At 45.9% G+C, this 21,575-nt stretch overlaps 2 protein-coding genes across 3 annotated transcripts in view; both read right to left on the reverse strand.

Annotated features, from left to right (window-relative positions):
* Window positions 1-273: 273 nt before the first annotated feature.
* On the reverse strand, window positions 274-5,831 carry pigv (phosphatidylinositol glycan anchor biosynthesis, class V). Of its 2 annotated transcripts, none has more exons than XM_088602845.1 (4): window positions 5,738-5,831; window positions 5,039-5,163; window positions 2,853-4,034; window positions 274-2,515 (listed from the first exon to the last, which is right to left on the reverse strand). In XM_088602845.1, the coding sequence occupies exons 1-4, from the start codon at window positions 5,787-5,789 to the stop codon at window positions 2,255-2,257; spliced, it is 1,620 nt and encodes a 539-aa protein (XP_088458971.1). In that variant the 5' UTR covers window positions 5,790-5,831; the 3' UTR covers window positions 274-2,254. The 2 variants fall into 2 exon arrangements, with proteins under 2 accessions (XP_088458971.1, XP_088458972.1); XM_088602846.1 differs by having other exon boundaries at window positions 5,575-5,813.
* A 3,000-nt stretch (window positions 5,832-8,831) lies between these two features.
* arid1aa (AT-rich interaction domain 1Aa) overlaps window positions 8,832-21,575 on the reverse strand; it is a 67,937-nt gene continuing 55,193 nt past the window's right edge. The window contains exons 9-20 of the mRNA XM_088602853.1: window positions 21,241-21,386; window positions 20,606-20,712; window positions 20,012-20,221; window positions 18,982-19,189; window positions 17,055-17,187; window positions 16,518-16,690; window positions 15,209-15,347; window positions 14,379-14,501; window positions 14,006-14,102; window positions 12,928-13,756; window positions 12,319-12,449; window positions 8,832-12,054 (exon numbers count right to left, since the gene is read on the reverse strand). Coding sequence (XP_088458979.1) covers window positions 10,183-12,054; window positions 12,319-12,449; window positions 12,928-13,756; window positions 14,006-14,102; window positions 14,379-14,501; window positions 15,209-15,347; window positions 16,518-16,690; window positions 17,055-17,187; window positions 18,982-19,189; window positions 20,012-20,221; window positions 20,606-20,712; window positions 21,241-21,386 — 4,168 coding nt within the window. The 3' untranslated portion in view covers window positions 8,832-10,182. The remainder of the gene's footprint in view (window positions 12,055-12,318; window positions 12,450-12,927; window positions 13,757-14,005; window positions 14,103-14,378; window positions 14,502-15,208; window positions 15,348-16,517; window positions 16,691-17,054; window positions 17,188-18,981; window positions 19,190-20,011; window positions 20,222-20,605; window positions 20,713-21,240; window positions 21,387-21,575) is intronic.

The following is a 21,575-nucleotide window of genomic DNA, read 5'->3' on the forward strand; positions in this document are numbered from 1 at the left end:
AGTAGGTTCTCCTGGCTCTGAATTACTGCAGCAGTTCTCAATTAATTACCACCACCGAGAAGGCACCAGGTGCTATTATGCACTTGTTTCACTAGATGGCAGCATTGGCCGAAAAACCTGCCCGTACTGCACGATAACCTTCTCTAGGGTTTAGTACAACTAACAATTTCACTGCAAGATTCGACATCAGGTCATCTGATGCATACATTTTATAGACAACCTCTTAATACTGGGCAGAGCCCTCATAGTGATGCAGTACATAAAGGAAACTACTCTTCATTATGATTTTTATTGCTCCTTAGATTGTATAGTATACTCATATAGACTCAATATTCCTGTAATGTTCTCTACTTTCTTCCTTTCTCTTTAAAAACATAAGGAAAGGATCTTTATCAGTGTAAAATGACCTTAAACTAGGTTGGTAAACTCTTCTGAAAGCATTTAAACATGACCATGAACCTCAAGGAAGCATAGTTTTCTTTACTGTTCTCTGCTTGATGGAAGATACTTAAAATATCTCACCTCTGCATTAAAAACTGCTTCAAAAAAAGTCTACAACACATGATGATGTAGCAATTAACCTGCCCTTTTCACTGACATTACACACAAAGCTAGAGAAGGAAGACTCACAAAGCAGAGTGCTGAAGATTGCTGAACTCTTTGGTGGCTAAACGACAGTTCATCCTGCCCGAGGACATGAAATGGATCCGGGATCTTTTTCAGAAGAGAGGCGTTATACCCATTGCTTGAGAGTTCACTACTTCTATTCATCCAGAATGCTTAGAAAAACAAACATATCCCAGCCTGGTCTAAGAATAGTGTTTTTCTTTAGATGTACAATTAATTCAGATTTTCATTATGACTTGATGACTGAACAGATATTGTAAATTGCACGCTTGCTTGTGCCAATACATTAGACCAATTCAGTCCCTTGAAGTGCCATTTCGGAATTGTAAACAGCACACAGAACTTCTCCCAGCCTCTCCTCGTCTTTTTTGTTGTTGTTTCTGACCCCGTCAGTTGACTTAACTAGTTGATCAAGCTGCTGATGAAGAGACACAGGCAGGAAAGACACTGTGTGAGACACGTTCATCCACAATGAGCGATTCATCATCCTGCGGCTGTCCAGCCTGTTATATTAAAAGCAGCACCCATGAATAAGGACATTTCAGAAACTCAGGATTTTGTATAGTGTGGATACCAATTACAAATCCCAGCAAGAAAGAAAAAAACTAATCAGAAATGCATTTATATCCTTATATATAAATATCTCCTGTTACTGAGACTTGCATGTGTTCACCAGCCTGATCAAAAAGTCATTACTGTGTATTATTACATTTTTACATAATTACATTTCCTTAAAAAATGACTTTTGGGTAACAAGTCAGATTTCACCTGCAGCTGGCGACAGCAAAAATAACACTTGACTTCAGAGTGCAAATCTGGGCTCTTTCATTGTATGATTTTTAAATCTGTGTTAATGGGTTAACTATTAAATTAAACGAGCAATGGATAAAAAAAGTTTAAATGATGCAGAAATAAACTTATCTAAAATGTAGTAAACGGTTTAGTGAATGTAAACCAGGCTGAAGGTATTTTGGTTTCCATTCTAAGTTTTATAAGCTTGTTTTAAACTTAACACACTCGGAGGAAAAAAGTAATCAATGTGTTCTGGCTTCAGCCAGACGTATTGTAATATTAATTGTGATATAGTCATATCACTGCCTGCGAGGGGACAAAGCAGAAGCAGAAACTCGGAAACAAAAGAAAATCCATAAAAGACCATGACTTTTGATGGGAACAAAACGTATTTACATGCAAAAAGTCAGATAAAAGTCACACCATCCACCTCGTCCGACAGCAGATTCACAAGAAATAAAAACGAAAAGGCTGACTGTTGAGCACTGTGACACAAATATAAGGAAATCGAAATCACCAGACCTGGGAAACCCAGCAGGGATGTGTGTTAGGTCAGCTGAACGGCAGCCACCTGGGCTGCAGACTTTATTAAAGCTTTTCTCTCCTCGGCCACAGCAGTAGTGCCAGTTTTCAGGGTTTTCTAATACAACAGAAAGCCTTTGCTGCCGTCAAATGCTTTACAGTCATCTTCCGCAGTGAGGTAAGTCAGCCGGTGCAGACGAGGACGAGCCGGCACAGTGCTGCAGGACTGCTCGGGAGACGGAAACCGGTGGGCTCCAGCGAGCCAAGGGCCGGGAGCGAAGAGATGACGGGGGGCGGGGGCGGGGGGGCGTTCTCAGGTCCATGGGAGGGAGTTGCAGTGCAGCACCAGGCCCAGGAGCCAGTAGGACGTGAAGTAGCCCAGGACGCAGCGCGTGACAGGGGAGCAGCTCCTCCAGGCACGCAGCAGCCGGGCCAGGGGGTTTCCCAGCAGGCCCCCGCACGCGCCCGGCCGCCAGGCGCCATCTCCCGCCAGCAGGGGCTCGCGAGCGACCAGAAGGTGAGCGCCGTACCAGTACAGGACCGGAGACGACGAGCCGAGAAACCTGGTGAGAACCTGAAGGCAGAAAAGCTGGTGTCTTATTGAGGGTTCCTAGCCATTACCTGTCACGGCTATCAATCCCTGAAGGAGCTGGACAGTCATTTTCTGTTTGTGCTCCTTAAAACGACACGCGTTTAGCCAAAGCGTATCACACGTAAATGCACGTTGATGTGACAGTGCACATTATTTTTGCAAAGCGTCATGCCGTTATGCTGGCACATTTCCCCCCAAAAAAATGTTTAACAGCAGTCCCTCTCATAAACGGGAATTTTAATTTTTTATCAATACATTTCAATTTTTTTTTTCCCCACCACTGTTCCGAATTCTGCTTCTAAGAAGCAGTGCGTCTCACCTGAACATGCATACACAGAGCCCCAAAGAGCAGCAGCGCTGTGGCGTGCACGAGGTACACAAACACCCTGGGGCTGTGGAATCCAGCGGCAGGCTTGTCCCGTTCACCTCCTCTTCCCCCCTCGGCTGGCCGGTCTCCCGGGAGCCCCAGACGCAAACACAGCCGGGGGTCGGCTGTCAAGTACCCCCAGGCAGCCGCGGCAGTCAGCGCCGCAGCGGGCAGGGCCAGGAGGAAGTTGGGCAGCTGCTTGAGCTGGTAGTATCGGAGGAAGCCCACTTTCCAGTAGACATCCTGGATGTGGGAGTACAGCACAGGGTAGGGCTCGAGACACCAGGCAGGGGGGTCTTTGGTCACGTCCGGGACCTGGTAGCCCTTCAGCTCTGCCAGCTCAAGAAGTTCAGGAGGGATATCTCCTGGTCCTAGTGCCGGCGTGCAAAACGTCCGATAGCCATAATACTGAAAAAGGACAAAAGGAAGGAGGATGACCGCGGCCCCTAGGGTCACCGTCAACAGCCTGCAGACTGAAATCCAGGCGTAGCGGAGGCAGCGGCCGAGCCCCAGAGGAGACCCGCCCACAGCTCTGGTCTGGGAAACCCAGCGCCGCAGCTGGAGGTACAGGAGGAACCCCACATTCACCACCCCGTTGGAGCGGGCGCCCGTGGCGAGGGCCAGGGCCAGGCAGCCCCCCGGCGTGCGCCCGCTCTCCAGGAGCCACATGCCCCCGAAGGCCAGGCCCGCGAACATGCTCTCGGAGTAGCCCGCCGCCATGAAGACGTTGGCGGGGGTCAGGCAGTACAGCAGGCTGGAGCAGTAGGCCAGCCGGCGGTCCTGTGTCACCGCCTGGCCCAGCCCGTACAGGCCCAGGGCGCCCAGCGCGAACAGGAGGCTGTTCAGCAGCACCACGGCCAGCAGCAGGCGCCCGCGCGCGCTCAGCCACCCCCCCAGCGGCCAGAGGACCCCGGCGGCCACCGCCCGCAGGCTCAGGGGCAGCAGGGGGAAGAAAGCAAAGTTGTGCTCGTAGAGGTAGCCCCGCTCCGCGATGAAGAGGAAGTGCTCGGCGTCCCAGTGGGAGAGCCCCCCGAACAGCAGCTCCACCGCAGGATCCAGGACGCGGGGCTCCCCGGCCCGGGGAGGGGCGAACGCATCCGGGACGTGATCCGGAATGAGGGCGTTGAACAGCGCCTGAAAGACAAGGCAGATGTGCCTGGACCGGAACTCTGCAGCGGGCAAAGTCAGTGTCGCCCCCTAGCGAGAACCTGACTTCAGGCAAGGTGGACGCAGAGCAGCCTAGAGCCCCACTCGGAGTGGGTTCGAACCCACCTGGTTCTGGTCTAATCCCGCTCTGCCGGCGAAGTGCGGTGGCTCTGTGGCTCAGGATCTGTGCCTGTGGCTGGAAGGTTGCCGGTTCGTATCCCACGGCCGGCAGAGGAATCCTACTGAGCAGGCCCTTCACCCCAACCGCTCCAGGGGTGCCGTGTAAATGGCTGACCCTGTGCTCTGACCCCAAGCTTCTCTCCCTATCTGTGTGTCTCCTGGAGAGCAGGTTAGGGTATGCGGAAAGACAAATTCCTAATACAAGAAATTGTATCTGGCCAAGAAAGTGACCAGAGGATCTCTTGCCCCAGCACATGGGACAATAAAAGCACTGTGATCCAAGTGCAACAATCTGAACACTTTATCCAGTACAGGAGTCGTGGGAGAGCCAGAGCCCATCCTGGCAAGCAACAGGCAAAGGGCGGGGCACACACACACACACACACACACACAATCACACACAGCTGGGCCGATCTTCCCCAATCCAATTCACCATGTCTTTGGGCTGTTGAAGGAAACAGGAGCACCTGGAGGAAACCCATGCCAACAAGGGGACAACATGCAAACTCCACACATACCTTACAAATAAGAGCAGCACCTCAAATATTTAAAGCTTCACCTGTTATTCTAAAGGCCTGGCAGAGACTCTGAACAGCGTAAACAAAAACATTTTTAGGAATATCCAGTACCTCAAAGAAAGCTTGTTTAAATGCTGAACAGCATGCAAAGCTAGGAAAGTGTTACAGGGAGCAGCAGTTACAGAGCAGCAGTCTTCTGTCTGGGATCGCACTTTACCGACCAGGGTCAGTGGAGGGAGGGGGAATGACCACTTCCTGCGCAACAAAGCAGCTGTAGCAGAGTCCGCACCTCACCTGTAATATCAGAGTCAGAATCCTTGTGAAGACAGCGAACGCCGCCACACCGCGCCCTTCCATTCCAGCCTCATCACACACCGCCTTCCTACACCGCGGCTGGAGGGAAGTGGAGTCACGCAGTCCTGGAGAAAGAGCACCGACCAGTTAACGGGGTTCATACAGTATTTCATTCACATGCACCTTTCCTTGGGTCCGTTGCCCGAGGTTGTGCTTATTTGCGTGTTTTAATTACAACATCTATTGAAGTCACTTCACTTGTGGGGGCAAAACTAGCCTAGGCATAATGGAACCAAAAAAAAAAGACAAATATTAAAGATTACAATATTCTGTCAAACGTGGTTTTAAATAAGAGAAAGATGCATACTCTTACTGTGAACACGCGCGCACAGACCTTAAGGTAAAAAGTCATTTATACCAGGACATAGTATTTAAAGCATAATACCGCACTAAACCGCAACACTGCACAGCGATGAGATCTCTTTAAGTTCCACATATCTATTTTCGACGACGATTGTTTTCCTGAGAAGATTCACCTGTTCTGTGTTACGTGTAAAGGAAGCAGGGATGAAGACACTTCACATGCACCTTAAACCGTGGTTAAAAAGATACTCTCTCGCACCCCAGTGAACGAACCAGCCTAGTGCAGACATAACAATCCACTGACTATTGCTTCCCCGGTTTCCTATTCACACACACCAGTAAACCGAAGAGATGTATTTTCTTGCAGAGACAGAAAGCCCAACACCATCCACTGGTCTTCCGGCCTGTGACGACAGCGGCACGCATGCGCAGTTCCACTCTCACGCCACAGGGCGGGTGGCGCTGAGCTGCATGCCCTGATTTTCAAGCTACCACATGAACGCGTTATCGTCCTGAAAACAGGCTGCTTTGTATGTCAATATTCTATTCCCCGGATCCAAACACCCTAAGCTGAGTGAAGGCGCGTTGCGGTGCAAGCGTTTCCACAAAACATGAGAGGTGGCTAGCTCATCTGGACTGAACATTTCGCAAACTTTCGAACGATCTGTTGCTGTAAAAACCCTGCCGGGCGTTGCAGAAATGCAATAAAACTGCAAATGTTAAAAAATAAGCTACGAAGGGGTTTATTTACATCAAGTTAATATCTGCGTGCTGACACGTACCAGCACCGGAGAAACATTTGAATGGATTTTCTAAGTATCGCTCTGGCCTGCAGAGGGCGCTGTCCTCACACATAATTGACGACAAACACGGCAAATTCACCGTGGCAGCGCTTTCCTTCAGTTTTCTAATCGTTTAAGATTTCCATTTGGGAAGCATCTTAGTTATTGCAACATCTTTGTTTTATTATGCGTTTTCAATAAGGAAACTAATATACATTTAAAAGTTTGCGGTTCATTGCACAACACCCTTACAGCATCCATTTGAAGGTGTACGTACCTGTTCGTGTCTTACCTCAAGGCCAAGATTCGGATTCTTCAAGTTGTTTCTAAGATGCTAAACAATGCGCTTTGATATTGTAGCCTTTCCCTGCATTAGAATGACACACATATGACAAAATACATCTTTATTTCACAGGCGCAGCGTACATAAGAATCCGACAGTATCTGCACACCAGAACACTTTTGTATTGGCCACGCACGGGCAAGTTCTAGATTTATGCGTTTAAAGCGGAGATATTTCTAATACCAAGTACAGCAGTTAAGTAAAACTGAATGCTAACAGTATGGAATGTACTGTAATTAATCCTAGGCAATGTTCAGTTAAATTGAAATAAAGGGAAAAACGACAATCTAATTGTTACTCTACTTGGAATTAATGATTCCCCAATTCCAAAAAGTTGAATTGGAATTGGGGAAGGATAGATGCTACCCGCACAGGGCTCTGATAGCAAAACCTGTGTGCTTTTGCACAGCTGACCAATCCCCCCAATAAACTTATGTTCAAGATTATTTTTGCTAGAATTAGCACGTACTATAATAAAAAGATGTGCAAAAAGAAAGATATGCAATCACTCAAAAATGTGTTCTATGATTTGTGAATTGATAAATGAACCTGTTTATATAGACACCCTGTCGTTGACAGCTCTCAGGTTGCATGTATGGCTGTGATATCATGAAAGGCAAGTACCATTTAAATCAAAATTCAATGCCAACATTTTATTTTGCACATCACTTGCCTACAGTATGTTCTTTTTTTTCCAGTTGTGGGCTCAGCTTTTTTCCCCTTTCAATGTCGAATTATATCAAACCTCTGTAGCTTCAGATCCATCAAACCGATATTTCTCATTCCCCAAGAAGAATGGAAATGTGGATGTAAATACAACATAATGAAATTGCAATTTAGGCGATGTGTCCTTTAGAAGTTCTGAAGGTTCATTCCTGTGCAAACAACACAATGCATTTGATTTATCATCCCCTGTGCAAGTTGCAAAACAGCTCTAGAATGGGGAATAATAAATTTCTCCCTGTCGCTTCAGCACAGCACCGACGACAAGCACACAAAGAGATGTAATCACCCAACAGGTATGCTATTTATCATCAGCTGGAGAAATGATTTGATAAGGGGAAGATGGAGAGGTGCCAAAAAGTTATGCTGCCTGGACACGGAAAAGCAATGAAAATAAATCTCTATAATGAAATGACATTTTATTGCAGGGCGGATATTTTTCTTTGCTGCAAAGGAGCAACCTCTTTTTTGCAGAACCAACTTTTCCCACATTCAGCAACGTCGTAATATCAGATTTGTTTCAAGCACACGCTGGTGTCTATGTAGGCACATTAGCAAAACATTTGAATTATAGCTTAAAATGCATGGTTTATGAATCCAGGCTCCTTTTTATATGAAATGGGATTTTTCTGTAGAAAGCCATGTTTATCCTGCCTATTGCCTTACCTCACTCGGCAAACAGCATACATTTGGACCCCTTTTGCATGAAATCCTGTACATTTTCAGACTTCATAGACAACCACTTATTTTGTAATGCTGCCCTTTTATGGTAAGGACCAGCTCAAACTGCCTTAACAAAAGATCAAAACTACTGATAGGCCATACCTAGGCTATTCCTTTTTTAAAACATGCTTTAATGTCTTCCCTACACTTCACCCAAAATATAGACAACTCACAACTGTATTTTGCTTTCTTCTAGCACTGCCTCCATAGATTTTATTTTTCCTACTATTTCCCCGACCACTTCTGTTAGCAAAAACATTTCCAGCAGGTACAAGTTTTTCTCCCAGTATGAGCACAATGCAGTTTCCTCTGGCTGACCTTCTCTAACTTCTGCAAGTTAGATATGCAGACGCCAGAGCTGAAATTGCAGCTGAAGATCACAGAATGCGGGAATATCGAAATATTTCGGGACACAGATCCTTCCAATGTTTTTTTTTTGTGATGTTATTCTTTAGAGAAGGACATCAATTATTTGAAGCTCACCACATTATTAATGGGGGGAAAAAAGGCTTCTGAAAAGAAGGTGGATGAACAGTAATTTAAGGCAGCACAATTCAAATGAATCACTACTACCTTCATGCAACGCTAATTTGCTTCCCAACAATACGGTCATACACACCTGAGAAGCATTTCAAAGCCTTTTCTATTGAAATAGAAAATTAATACCATCAAGGAAAATAAATTATACAAGAAACATAACAGTAAATATCAAACATAACCAAATAGTACTGCAAATACAACCTTTTAAAGCAACAGTATGTGTGCCTTTTAGTTTAAAAACGCATGCTTTCACTTTATACATTTTGCAGGTTAAACCCACACAGCAAACCAACAAATGAATAAAACCATCACAAACGTCTTACGAAGATTTAATGTACATTTATTCTTAACACGTGGAACATATAGTATAAAGATTTCATACTGAATAAATGATATTCATTAAGCCAAAAAAAGGAAAAAAAGGAATTTACATCAAGTTTTTAGCTACATCGTCTGAAATACAAATATGCAGAATCCATATCACTGAAAAAAAAATCTCAAATTGTGTTTCTTCATCAGGGTTGTTTTTTGTATTAGGAGCTGAGATCGAACCTCAAACTGGTTTTTCTTTTTTTTTCTTTTTCCACACCTGGATTAGAAAGAAAATAAAACGTGATCCACTGCAGTCTGGGAAACAGCAGCTCGTTTTAGCACAGCCTGTGCTGAACATCACCCTCAGAGGAGAGAGAGAGGCCAAGGGGAGGGTTAAATTAGCACATGGCAGGACTTGATGCAGGGAATTACTTGTGTAACCTTTTATTCTTCAAAGATAAAAAGGGTGAAGAGCTCCGTAAGGTGAGAGAAAGAGTGTAATGTACAACGTCATATATACACTGCAGCAAGGCTGCATCTAAAGTTGAAAACCAGTCCTAAGAGGTGATTTCTTTTGAGGGGTAAATTCATACAATCAAGGGATAAAGAGAAGAGGTCGGGGTGTTGTAGGTTCACGATACTTTGGGGGGAAAGCCATTTTTTTTCTTCAACGTTAACTAAAAACATTTTTAAAAACTACAGTTTTGCTGCCGAGCCAGCGTTTCTCAGTGTGAAACAGTATTATTACAGTATGTTTACAGTTTTAAGGTGTACAGTACAGAAAAAGTCCTACAATCTACTGCACAGGCCTCCCATTTAAAGACGTCTGTTCACAGCCGATAACCTGGTTCCTGTAGACTGAATATATAGCATCCAAGTTACAGCAATTATACCACATAAGAGTTCAGAAGTCTGTTTAGCCTCCAAATATGAACCATAAAATTGTATTTCTCCATGCTCCCAATAGGAGAGCTAGGGCACATATCCCCCAAACTCACTGTAAACGAGACAGCAACTTTGGTTACAGTTTTGTTTTTGTATTTTTTATTTATTTTATTAAAAAAGTCCTTCCCATTAGGCAGCGCACTCTCCTGGGCCAGGGTCTCGTTCCGTTTGTCTTATCCACGATTTTGTCCTCTTTCGCTTTTGTTTCTTCTTAAAATCCACAGCTACTTCATGATATCCTTCCTCTAGTGAGAAACGGGGCGAGGGTCAAGACAGTGGAATCCGAGGTGTTTTTGCATAAATAAAAAGGACAAAAACAGTCAGTTTTGCTCTAAGTTTTCTCCACTCACGCGCAACAGACACACAAAAAGGGGGGCGGGGGGAACAAAAACCGGAGCAGCATCCCACGGCTGTCATGACTGGCCGATTAAAAACAGTACGTCACAAATCACGTGGGACACCAGTGAGTTCATGAGGGGGGACACGGAGATGTCCAGTAGCCGCGACTCGTACAACGTAAATTCCGAGTGGTTCTCCTCCACTTTGGCCATGGCGTGGAGGGCTCGGGCAGCCCGCCGCATCATGTCCACGCTGGTGGGCTCAAAGGGGGCGCTCTGCATGTGCAGGAGGGAGCTCTGGCTCTGCTGGAACTGGGTGGCTGCCAGGCTGTCTTCCAGGAAGCCCAGCAGGTTGCCAATACTGCCTTTCTGCACAGCAATAGCCCTGGCTGCTAAGCTATCGCCCTGCGCCAGGTTGGCGAGGAGGACCACCGCCATCTCCCGGCACACTGGGATCTTCCGCTCGCCCACGAGGCGTACCAACGTGCCATAGAGCTTCTCCAGTCGGCTGAAGGGTGGCGTGGCCAGAATGAGGTCAACGTTGTTGTCCTGGATGCTGAGCTTGCTTAGGGTCTCAAGGACCAGTCTCTGGGGGGACAGCACCCCATTGACCCCCAGGGTGGGGAAGGGGTCCTGGGCCTCAGCTGAGGGGCACACTGCCCAGTGAAGCAGGCCATCCAGCAGGGGCAGACAGATACTCTCAGGGTAGATGGAGAGGTCTAGCTGCCCAGAGATATTGGCCAGTGTGACCAGGGTGTTCTCGCGCAGCAACTCCAAGCAGTCCCACCACCACTCATCCTTCTCGCAACTCACTCCCTCATCTTCCTCCTCCTCCTTCTCGTAGGTAAGGGGCGCCTGCTTGCGCTCCGGGTGCTCATGGTGTAGCAAGATGAGACGGCCCAGGAGCAGCAGGAGCCCAGGGTGCTTGGACATCTCGAGGTCGTTACCCGGAACGAAGGAGAGGCTGCGGACGATGTTGGAGACACAGATGCAACGCTTGGCGAGAGAGTCCTGCCAGTCAGCGATGGTGCTGAGTGGCGTTTCATCCTTGCTGCGTGGCTCGTCCTCCAGGATCTTAATGTTGCGGTGGCTCTGCGCAGGGTTGATGCTGAAAAGGAACTTGCTGTTCTCCTTGTGGCTCTCGGGCGTGCCCCTCACCGCCTCCACCGTCATGGAGCCCGGTCGGGCCGAAAGCACATCATCGATGGTGGCCGTAATGCTCTTCGCCGGGGGCTGCTCCTCACTCGTTTTCACCTTCTCCACCCCTTCCGTTACGTTCTCACCCGCAGGGCTCTTCTTACGGCCCGCCGATCCCCCGGATGCAGGAGGCACCCGTTTCCGGGCCTGAAGCAGGTCAAGCTTACTCTCAAAGTGGGTCTGGATGTGTTCTGTGGTGTCACCTCCCCCAATGCGCCAGTGCAGCAATCCGCTATCAAACTCCTGTAACCGGCCCAGCTTGTCAGAGCAATCTACCACAAAGGGGTCTTTCTTGCGCACCAGCTTTATGGGAAGCTTGTCAAATTTGCTCGCCTGCTTTGGCTTCTCCTGGGTGGTGCCAGTGTCCTGGGAGAGCGTGAGCACGCTGGGGTCCTTGACTGCAGCCTCTCCTTCCTGCTCCTCCTGCTGCTCCCCAGCTCTCTCCCCATTCTGCTGCTCTCCCTCCTGCTTCTCCAAGGCTGGTGGCTGTGGTGTTTGCTGCTGCTGCTGCTGTTCAGATGCCTCAGGCTGCTCTTCGTCCTCATCTTCGTCCTCCTCCTCCATCTCCTCTGCCTCCTCTGGCTCCTGCTCCTCATCCTCGGAGCCTGTGTCTCGCTCGGAGTTCAGGCCCTCGGGGTCCAGCAGCGTCCTCTGCCCAGGGTCACCCACCTCGTACTCTTTCAGAATCCCAAAGATCTCAATGAGGCAGCGTCGGAAGTACTCCACCAGCAGCTCCAAAAAGCCAGGAAGCTGCAAGAAGATGAACATTGAGCATCAGTACATAAGCTAACTTTCCCAGCACGGTGACTTAAACTACAAGTTATACCAGACATAGGCTGATGCGGCTGAAAATTGGACTAAAGTTTGAGTTCCCTCTAAATTCAAGAATTCTGTACAACCATGAAGACAGCTTCTCTAATTCCTTTACAATAAAAATTCAGGTCACAAACAAAATATTAGTACAACATCAAAAATTCCCGACAAGAACTAAGTTTAAAGGAAAAAGCATCCTACCTGGCAGAGGCTGAAAGTAGCAATGCTGTTGTCATCATACAGTAGAATATTTATCGTGTCTAAGGCCCAAGTGCTCTCTGCTAGCAACCCCGATTTTAAAGACATCATCACTCGCCAGGCCTCAGGTGTTCCTGTTAAATTGTGGAGGGAACAGAACGTTAATTAAATGCAAAAAGACTATTCATAGCAAAATAATATCTTCACATTCATACAAGCACATTGCAAAAATTAATAACTGTTAAAGGTGATTTCTTTCAAAACCCATGGCTGACCAACTAATCCGCACATACATTGTCCATATATTTAAAATTATTACAATAATTCAAACGCTCCTAAATAGAATCACGATTTTTTTAAGAAAGGAAACCATTCAGCAATGTTTATACGTCCAGAAAATTTTTAATTAAAAGTAGCAGTGCATTTGAAAGAAGTCAAGGCTAAAATGAAGCTGTAAACTCCCTTCAGGAAAGCCATATCTTGCCAATACTCCACAAAAAAGTGCAAAACCAGCAATGATTAAAATGACTAGAGCAATTACTATTTATGCAACTTATCTTGTACTGACTGTCTGGTACTGAGCTGAGAAAGACGAAGAGCCGAGGCACGTACCAATGTCTTTCATGGTGAGTCTCCGGCGCGGTTTGAGGATGGGTTGTGTGGCCTCAATAGAGCCCGGGGGGAAAGTGATGTCTCGCCGGATCAGGGGGGGCTGTACCGGGGCTGGGGTGATATGCGAGGCAGGGACGGGGGGACCAGCTTTTTGCATCTTGATCCCCGAATGCATGAAAGGCTTGCTGGGAGACGTTCGGCTCTCGATGGGCCGAGGCATGGGGGCAGGGCTGGACACCTGCGGAATGTGGTTCTGGATGGCGGGGGGAGTCTGGTAGTTGGGCTGCAGGGGCCGCGTCATGGGGGGCACGGGGCCCGAGGGGCCGTAGGGGGGCTGCCGCTGGTTGACGTGGGCTGGCCACTGTCCTTCGTGGTTCATCCGCTGGTCGGAGGGCATCATCTCCTCGGAGCGGTTCATGCTGTGGTAGCCTGGGCCCTGAGCGGCAGCCCCAGGGCCTTGCCGGTTAGGGAAGTTGTAGCCCATATCATTACGGTTCGGCCACATGCTGCCTTGAGGGCCGTCGGGGGTGGACTGCATGGGGCTGCCCATCATCTGTGGAGGCATCGACTGCTGGGAGTTGGGCCCCGCCGTGGCCTGGACCCGCTCTCTGCCGAACTGGAAGGGGAACTGGTTCTGTGGGCCCGGGGGCCGCCGCTCAGACCCAGCATACGCATTGCCATACTGACTGTACATCTCCTGCTGAGCTGGGGGCGCTGTCTGCTGCTGTGCCTGTTGTTGCTGCTGCCCGCTGAAGGGCACATTGTACATTTCACCCTCGTGCCTCTTGGCAGGTGGTCCATAACCCCCATCCACTGGACGCTTGTAGTTCTGGAAGAAATAATGAGTCATTTTAATGCCAAGTCTTTCCAGAAAAGAACACCAAGTTAGAGAAGCGACACACACAGCTAAGACAACGGTTTTCAAAACAATCCACTATCAACAAAATAATCTGTATTCAAAGTAAACAAGCAGCGTAATACAACTTTACAGACTTTCATACAAAAAACGGGAAAAACCAGTTATGTGTTATTTGTTATGCGATGTAGTATTTCATTACATTATGATGGGGAGTCTCACCGGCTGTTGCTGTGCATACATTCCTGGTGGTTGATTGGGGTAGGGGCCACCAGAGGGCGCACCTTGGCCAGGGTACTGATTACCATAGGAATCGTGCCTATAAAACCAAAAACACAGACATCACGACAAGCAATTTTCAGACGATCAGTGTCGATTTGCTTCAGTAATGCCCATCAGCCAGAAGCACAACCAAAAACATGCCATACTAATTTAAGAGTATCGTTACATAATAAGAGAAAGACACTGAATACCGCCTGAAGACAAACTCAAAACAGACACCAAAATTGTGACCCTAAGTGGCTTCAGACTTGTCTCGCGTGGCAGGGAACTGCAGGAGCGCATTTGGAGACGAGGGCGGCGCCACTGCACTGACCGCTGCTGCTGTGGAGGGTAGCGGCTTGGCGAGTACATCCCCGTGTCGGCATTGGAAGGCATCAGGTTTGGCTGTGGCGCGCCGGGTCCCATGCTGCCCTCAGGGCCCATCCCCGGCTCTTGTCTGGAAGGAGCACACAGTGGCGTTAGGCCCCTGCACGGGGGATCCAGAACTCTCTAAGAGCCGGGACACACAGAACTGCACACAGCTGCTCTGCTCCAGCAAAAACAAAATGGCACCGAACAGCAATGAAACAAAATGTAACTGAGAAACAAGTGTTCATTTGTTTTCAATAAATCACGCTGGTGTCAACCCAGGTGGTTGGGTGTCAGCACCCTAGTAACCATTTAATCCAAGGCCAGTTTCTAAAGAAGAAATTAAACATTAAGGGCATTGCAAATTTTTTCATTACTACTTAATGCATAACACAGTAAAGCCCTGAAAAGCCCGTACAGTGCCTGAGCACTTCAAACCAGGTTGTTACACTCACACTTTTTTTCTTAATAGTATGGAAGACTTGTATTCCAGTTGTATATTTGGTCACTGGGGTCTTCTGAGGGTCTCAATTGTAAAAGACACTCACAGTTGAGCTGTATGAGCCAGGCAGTGTGAATTGAGCCTGAGTTACATCATTAGCCAACATTCTCCTCTGTAAAGTTGGGGGTTTGAGACAAGACGTGAAAAATACAATTGGGGATTCCAAATTAGATGTGTATAAAAAAATTGCAGGAAAAAAAGAGAAAGTACTTCTATTAATTTGACTTTGGAATTCTAGGTGATAAGGAAGATGGCTTGTCCTACACTTCTACACTGCATGAACAAAGCCCTACCTCCGGTCATAGCCCGGGCCGTATGGATACTGCTGACGCTGGCCCATCCCCATGTTGCCCATAGACCCAGGGGGAGCCCGGTTGTACTGTTCTCCCATGCCACTGTTGGGTCCCTGTCCCGGAGACATGAACTCCCCTCCTACAAAGGGAGGCAGAGGAGAAAAACAACTGCTGACCAAGCCTAGAGCTCATCTCAAAACATACATTCAGCCCATACAAATTTCCCAGCACAACTGATCCTCAAAAGTTTTCATTTTCCTCATACATCTTCAAAAACCCATGCCCATTCTGAGGTGAGCCATCTTTCAAGACCATGCTCAAGCAGAAAAACCTAAACATTTGGAGTTTTAAAGCCTCAGTGGCATCTGCTCAGACAGCACTGTTCAACCTCAAGAGACAGCGATTTCTGTATATCTGTAGCCATAGGATTGGTTTTCCTACCATTTTGTCTTGATGTGGATCCATCCATCAATATTTCAGAATATTACCAAAGAATTGCATTATTATTACTATTTTAACCTTTGGCAATAACATACATAAGTTTTAAACCATCAAAACTTAGGAGAATAATTATGAAGAGCCACACACTGAAAAATGAATAGAGATTTTTTGCTGTAACTTATAATGGATGGATTTTGCAATCATGGTACAATTCCTATAATTCCACTAATGCTAAAAGAAAATGCCAGACTGAGAAACCAATTACATCCAGCTAAATGAGCAATAACAGACTTTTGAAATACATCAATTACTCCACATGATGCAAAAACAATACTAGAAGCGCAGATGTTTCAATAAAATAATTAACTGCTAAAAAATGAGACATATATATTTAAGTGCCATTCATATTATTTTTCTGAAAGACTCCCAAGATTGTTAAATAAAACCTCTCTTAGCTGCCAATATACAGAGTGTGCTCAATTTGGTTTAAGGTAGTCTTAATTAAAAGAGAGCATAAAACAATCCTAAATGTATTCGAAAACACAAAGCACAAAAACTATTTACTGAATGAACGTGCTCCTTGCCAACATAAACCACCCCTGCAGCTATTCTGGAAAGCTCAGTGAAATGTCACTTTTCTGGGGTTCAGGGAAAGCAAAACGTATATAAGAAACTGCCCCTAGAACATGCTGACAAAAAATTAATCTGCAAAGGGTCATTTGCAGTAACGGTGCATGTATTACAATGCAGAATTTGATGAATCACACAAAATGTTGAAGAGTTTTAGGACTTAGATCTGCGAAAGATTGTCGTCTGCTACGAGGCGGTGACATGGCCGCCCCGAAGGGCTTGGGCAGCTGGGCCTCACCTTTCCGCATGGCACTGAAGGGGTCCTTGTTGGGCTCGTAAGGCATGCGGCCCATCATGTCAGGAGTGTTCATGCCTTGCTGGTACGCCGAGTTGGGGGTCATGGAATTTCGCCTTGGGAACGCTGGGTCGCTGCTGTCTGCAAAAGGGTCCTGCAGACTTACCACGCTACTCCTGGGAGAAAAAACACCGTTTAACCAGGGCAAAAAGCACAGCACTGATGAGAAAGCCAACGTTGCACTAAAGACTATTTCACTTAAAAAAAGCATTTGTATAATACTAACACTTTAGTACTTTATGATATGGTTGCTTGGACATTCAAACTGTAATACACTAGAATTCAAACATCTATTTTAATCCGAGACACACACTTGTTCATTTCTATAGTTCCATCTATAATCTATAATTCCAGGGTTCTACCTCAGATCTGGTTCTAGTCTCATGCCAAGGACTGGGATCTGCCCATTTCCACACCTCTACATTATTGTATTTGTAGGAATTTAGGAAGCTCATAAAAACTGGGAAAGTGCTGGATTACCTGACTCCAGGCATGGGGGGCATCTGGCTGTGTGGTGTAGAGGCCGGGGTGGGAGGCTTCAGGTCCCCTCCCTCTGCCATGGAGCTGCTGGTCGACTGAGGGGTCTGAGGCCCTTGCAGAGACCCCGATCCCGCTGCGAGAACACAAACCCATCAGACAGGGAAAATGCAAGAGGACACTGCTAAACAAATGTTCCAGGACTGGACCCGCCAACTGAACATCTGCAGAGGGACACTGGCTGTGCCATGATGACATCACGTTCCGGAAAGTGGCAAAAACAAAGCCGATGCCCATTAGCGTGGTTTTCATTTATTTTTTAAGGATACTACTAAACATGCAGCTTATACATTTATAGATCCACCTCTCAATCTGTTAAGAAGAATCAAAACACCAATTTTTCACTTATACACTACTGTAATTACAACAGTGAAGATCCTATTGTTTATAAAAGCAAAGGTTATGTTAAACATATTGCACTAATCAAAATTCAAATCTTTAACATTTTATTTATGACAAATACTTATATAACATCATGTTAAATGATTGAGAGATTAGAACACTCATTCAGATCTAAAGGTCTTCAAAATTGCTAAGTCTTTGCTTGCCAGTACATGACATCTGTATTACAAAATCCATTTAAAATCCACATGGAATTAGACACCATTAATTAAAAGACATGCTCTGAGCACAAAAAAAACATTTTTCAGTTCACACTCTTCTGCCAAGCCCTGTTCCATATCCTGAATTTAGAGATCTCTCAAGAAGTAATCATCCAGTCACATTTGACTGTCAGATTATTGCGAATTCCAGCCAGCCTGTGTGTTTGTGATCCTGTTCACCCTTAACCACCAACCGTGACTTCTCACTATTAGTATGCAGTGTCTGATGACTCATGCTTTCTATTCATTAACTTGTACACATGCGAGGGTCACTGGCAGGTCACATTCATCCACACATTGGCACTTCACACCCCCCCCCCTCCTCCTCCTCCCTTCTCTACTGAGCCGGGATTTCCCTCTGCTGAGGATGTAGGGAGAGGAAGGGGGGAGTGAGGAAACTCGGAGAGAGTGTGACTTTACGCACGCTTAGAACCCACCCTTTCCCATTCATCATTTCTGGCTTCGCACAAATCTCCAGGGAATTTGCCTCTGAAGCCCTCAGCCAAAACAACAACACCACGGATACAGTATCCCTCTAGACCACACTGGCAGGACTCAGCTTACAGACATTCTTTGCATAACAGGAGGAATCCCCCCTTCCTGCCCCCGATCTCGAGCCCTGCATCCCTGCTCACGTGACAGCTCTTGGACGCACTCTGCACACGCTGGCAGGCTGCAGGAAGCCCAAGCCTCCTGTGCACATGGAATTACTTGGCAAACGGAGCAATCTGGATCCCACCGAAATCTTAAAAACAATCCTCATTCTCCTGCAGTAAAAATCACGGTCTTAAAGACGCATCAGGTCTTCTAAGGCAATAACCTGAACATCCCGGGGCCAGAGTTACCCCATATATCAATACAAATTTCACAATCGGGTGATCAATTAAAGTTCCAAGAATAGTTAAGGGGGGAGAGGATCTGAAGGCCTCAGGTTATTGTTATGATTAAACATCTACATTAAAACATCATAAAAAGCTTACTCAGATCTTCATGCAATGAACTCATTTCAAAATAACATATCCTGATTTGATAGGAAAAACTCAATCCGTGTTAACTGTGACTGGAGTGTTAAGCCAGAATTTCAATAAAAAACGAAAGACGACAGTTTGCAATGGCAATACAAGATCTTGAAACGAATCCAATCAGGTTTATGTTTTTTTAGCAATCCAGAGCAAGCCCTCAAATGAAAAGCACAGGAAGAATTATGGCGTCAATGCGAGATGAAATGCAATTTTCATTCTTGAGACCAGAAAACCCGCTCCACTGACCTGGGGAAGGAGGCTGAATCTTGGGCTGGTTCTTCTTGGCCTCGGCAGCGGAGAAGATGTCCGGGGGAGGGTCCTCTCCGCGCTCGATCTTGCACTCGAAGGCGTACAGACACTGGATGTACTGCTTCTTCAGCGAGCTGGCAGCACTGCTGGACGTACCCACGTTCAGGTTAGTCGCCAGCTCGCGCCACTTTTTATTCTTGTTCACCTGGAGAATAATCAAAGAGCGGTAAAGTCAAGATCTTTAATTTGTAACGGGAAAATCCTGGCCATGTGACTTCATTCTAAGTTCTAATTAACTGAAAAACATTTTGATTCACATGTACTGTTTATTTTTGCAGATCTCCAGCCAGGTAATTAGTCCTGGAATAGCATACTGCAACTGTAAATTTCCTCTTTCACAAAAGTAGACCCTTTTTATCCAGCAATAAAGCCAACAGGTATTTGCTTCAAGCACTAAAAGCATGTTTTCTAAAACTCGGTCCATTTAGAAATGCAACCAAATGAATCATATTATCAATAAACAAAATTCCAATATCATCATTAAATTCTGTAAGTAACCCTTTCACAAAGCACACATACTGGGTCACATAGAACATAGATTGTGACTTACATAGATTCAGCTGTTTCTTTAGGGTTTATTTTAACAAACAGAAAAAAACAACTTAAGCAGTCTGCTTCTTCAGTTAAATAAGCAGTTAAATTAAAGGTAATTAAGCTTTAAACAAAAAAAAGGTGTAGGCAAATTGTCAATTTCCATCAGTGGCCCATTAAGTTTAGATTACCAAACTGCTTATACCATCTGAGGCTACCGACATTAAAAAAAAAAGACGTCTGCAAATACCTTTAAGGGCATGATACTGAAAAGAACAAGCAATTAAGACAATGACTGAAAATTGATTTTAAATCCGCAGACTTCCAGTGCCATGTAGTGTTTGATTTTTCCCCTTTAAAGGATTCAAAAGTTAATGTTGGCCCTTTCAGAATAATGTGGTCTACTAGGATAATGACCAGTTTGTTGCAGTCCTACCTGTGTGAGCCCCCCGATCTCTTTCACAGACACGTAGAGCCGGAAGAGGTCCAGCGGCTTGCGGCCCACAGCAGGAAGATTGTTCATCCCCATGGCCTTCTCTTCAGTGAAGGCCAGGTAACGGTCCACCCACATCTTCCGCTCAGGCTCTGGGCCCAGCTCGTACAGCTTGGTGATCTTCTCATTGGTCGTCGTGGAAGAGCTTGACTTCTACAATTCAGACAGGGTTCAGGGAGAGGGCTCTGTGCGGGAGCCTATGAAGGCACTAAGACCAGGCTCAGAAGTACACAATACTGCATAGTGCTGTCCTGTTCAAAATTTGTTCTTCCTTATTTGGTTACCATGAACACAAAGAAACCATTTTTAAAAATCCAAAGTGTATTTATTCTCAAAATAACTGAGAAAAGCCCGCAGTATAGCTGTCATACTATGCTAACATACCACTAGAACATCACAAATTCAGGACTTTTTCCTTTAAGATATGCAGGGCATACTCGTTTTGCCATTTTCTACTGAACAGCATATCTGAAGATTGCACACTATGTCCCACAAGGCAGGGATTAACACCTCATCGATAAGAGTTTAATTTATTACCTTTGACTTTGTTTCAGGTTTGGGAGTCCCATCTGCCTTGTTGTTCATTTTCTGGGCTTGGTTTAATTTCACATCAAGACCCATTAACTCAGGACTGGGAGCCATCCCTAGGAAAGAGAAAAAAATCAATACTTCAAAACTGCAAAAATCTTTTATATCTATCTTTAGAAGATATTAAAATGACTAAAACAGCTGCCGAATACTGTATCTTATTGCTCCTAGTGAAGCAGCAGCTGGCACTTTTTAAATTTGAACACTGAACACTTAAGACGTTGCATTTGATGCTAACTCCCCTGCAGCTATTGGCATGCAATTCACAATGTAATTTACCGAGTCCGAAACTGAAACAGCAGGATTGTGGTCACAAGTTTAGAAGGGTTAACTAGCGAACTGCTCATGCAATACAACATTAGAGTCGCTTGTGAGTTTGGTTCTCGCATTTTGGAAACACTAGTTAGAATATTTTTCCTAATTAAGCCCAAGAATGCTTCCATTTTTCAAGAAGAATTATCCATATGTGCTAAAGAAATCAATTGCAGCCGAAATGTGCTGTCATTGAGAAATATGGCTTGAGAAGCACAGCTTTCATCTGCACATGTACTCTGAGCACCACAAAGGCTCCAGTGCTTTCTCACCAGCAGTGTTGTTGGGCATGTTGCCTCCCATGGGGTAGGGGGGTCCCTGGGGGTTCATCATCCCAGGCATGCTGTTCATACTCTGTCCATAGGGGGTGCCAGCAGGAATCATGCCACTCTGGGGCATGTTGGGGTACCCAGGTGGTCTGGAATACAAAGCATACAAAATAGACTCTTTAAAACCTGAAGTACTCATTATCCCAATACACAAAAAGGACACCAATTAAAGCATCAAGAACTTCCAACAGACAGACATATTCCAGCAAGACAATATTTAAGTTATCAGAGCACTGAGATTAAGAAGTTCAACCAGTCCAAAGCAACTTATTTGGATA

Source organism: Lepisosteus platostomus, chromosome 13, assembly GCF_059453375.1.
Source record: "Lepisosteus platostomus isolate fLepPlt1 chromosome 13, fLepPlt1.hap1, whole genome shotgun sequence".
NCBI classification, from domain to species: domain Eukaryota; kingdom Metazoa; phylum Chordata; class Actinopteri; order Semionotiformes; family Lepisosteidae; genus Lepisosteus; species Lepisosteus platostomus.

Coding starts and splice junctions, on each gene's coding strand:
- pigv (XM_088602845.1), bottom strand. CDS start 5,789: ATGGTGTTGGGCTTTCTGTCTCTGCAAGAAAATACATCTCTTCGGTTT. Junction 5,164..5,737: donor TACATCTCTTCGGTTTACTG/GTGTGTGTGAAT, acceptor CTCTTTCTCCAG/GACTGCGTGACTCCACTTCC. Junction 4,035..5,038: donor TTCTGACTCTGATATTACAG/GTGAGGTGCGGA, acceptor CTTGTCTTTCAG/GCGCTGTTCAACGCCCTCAT.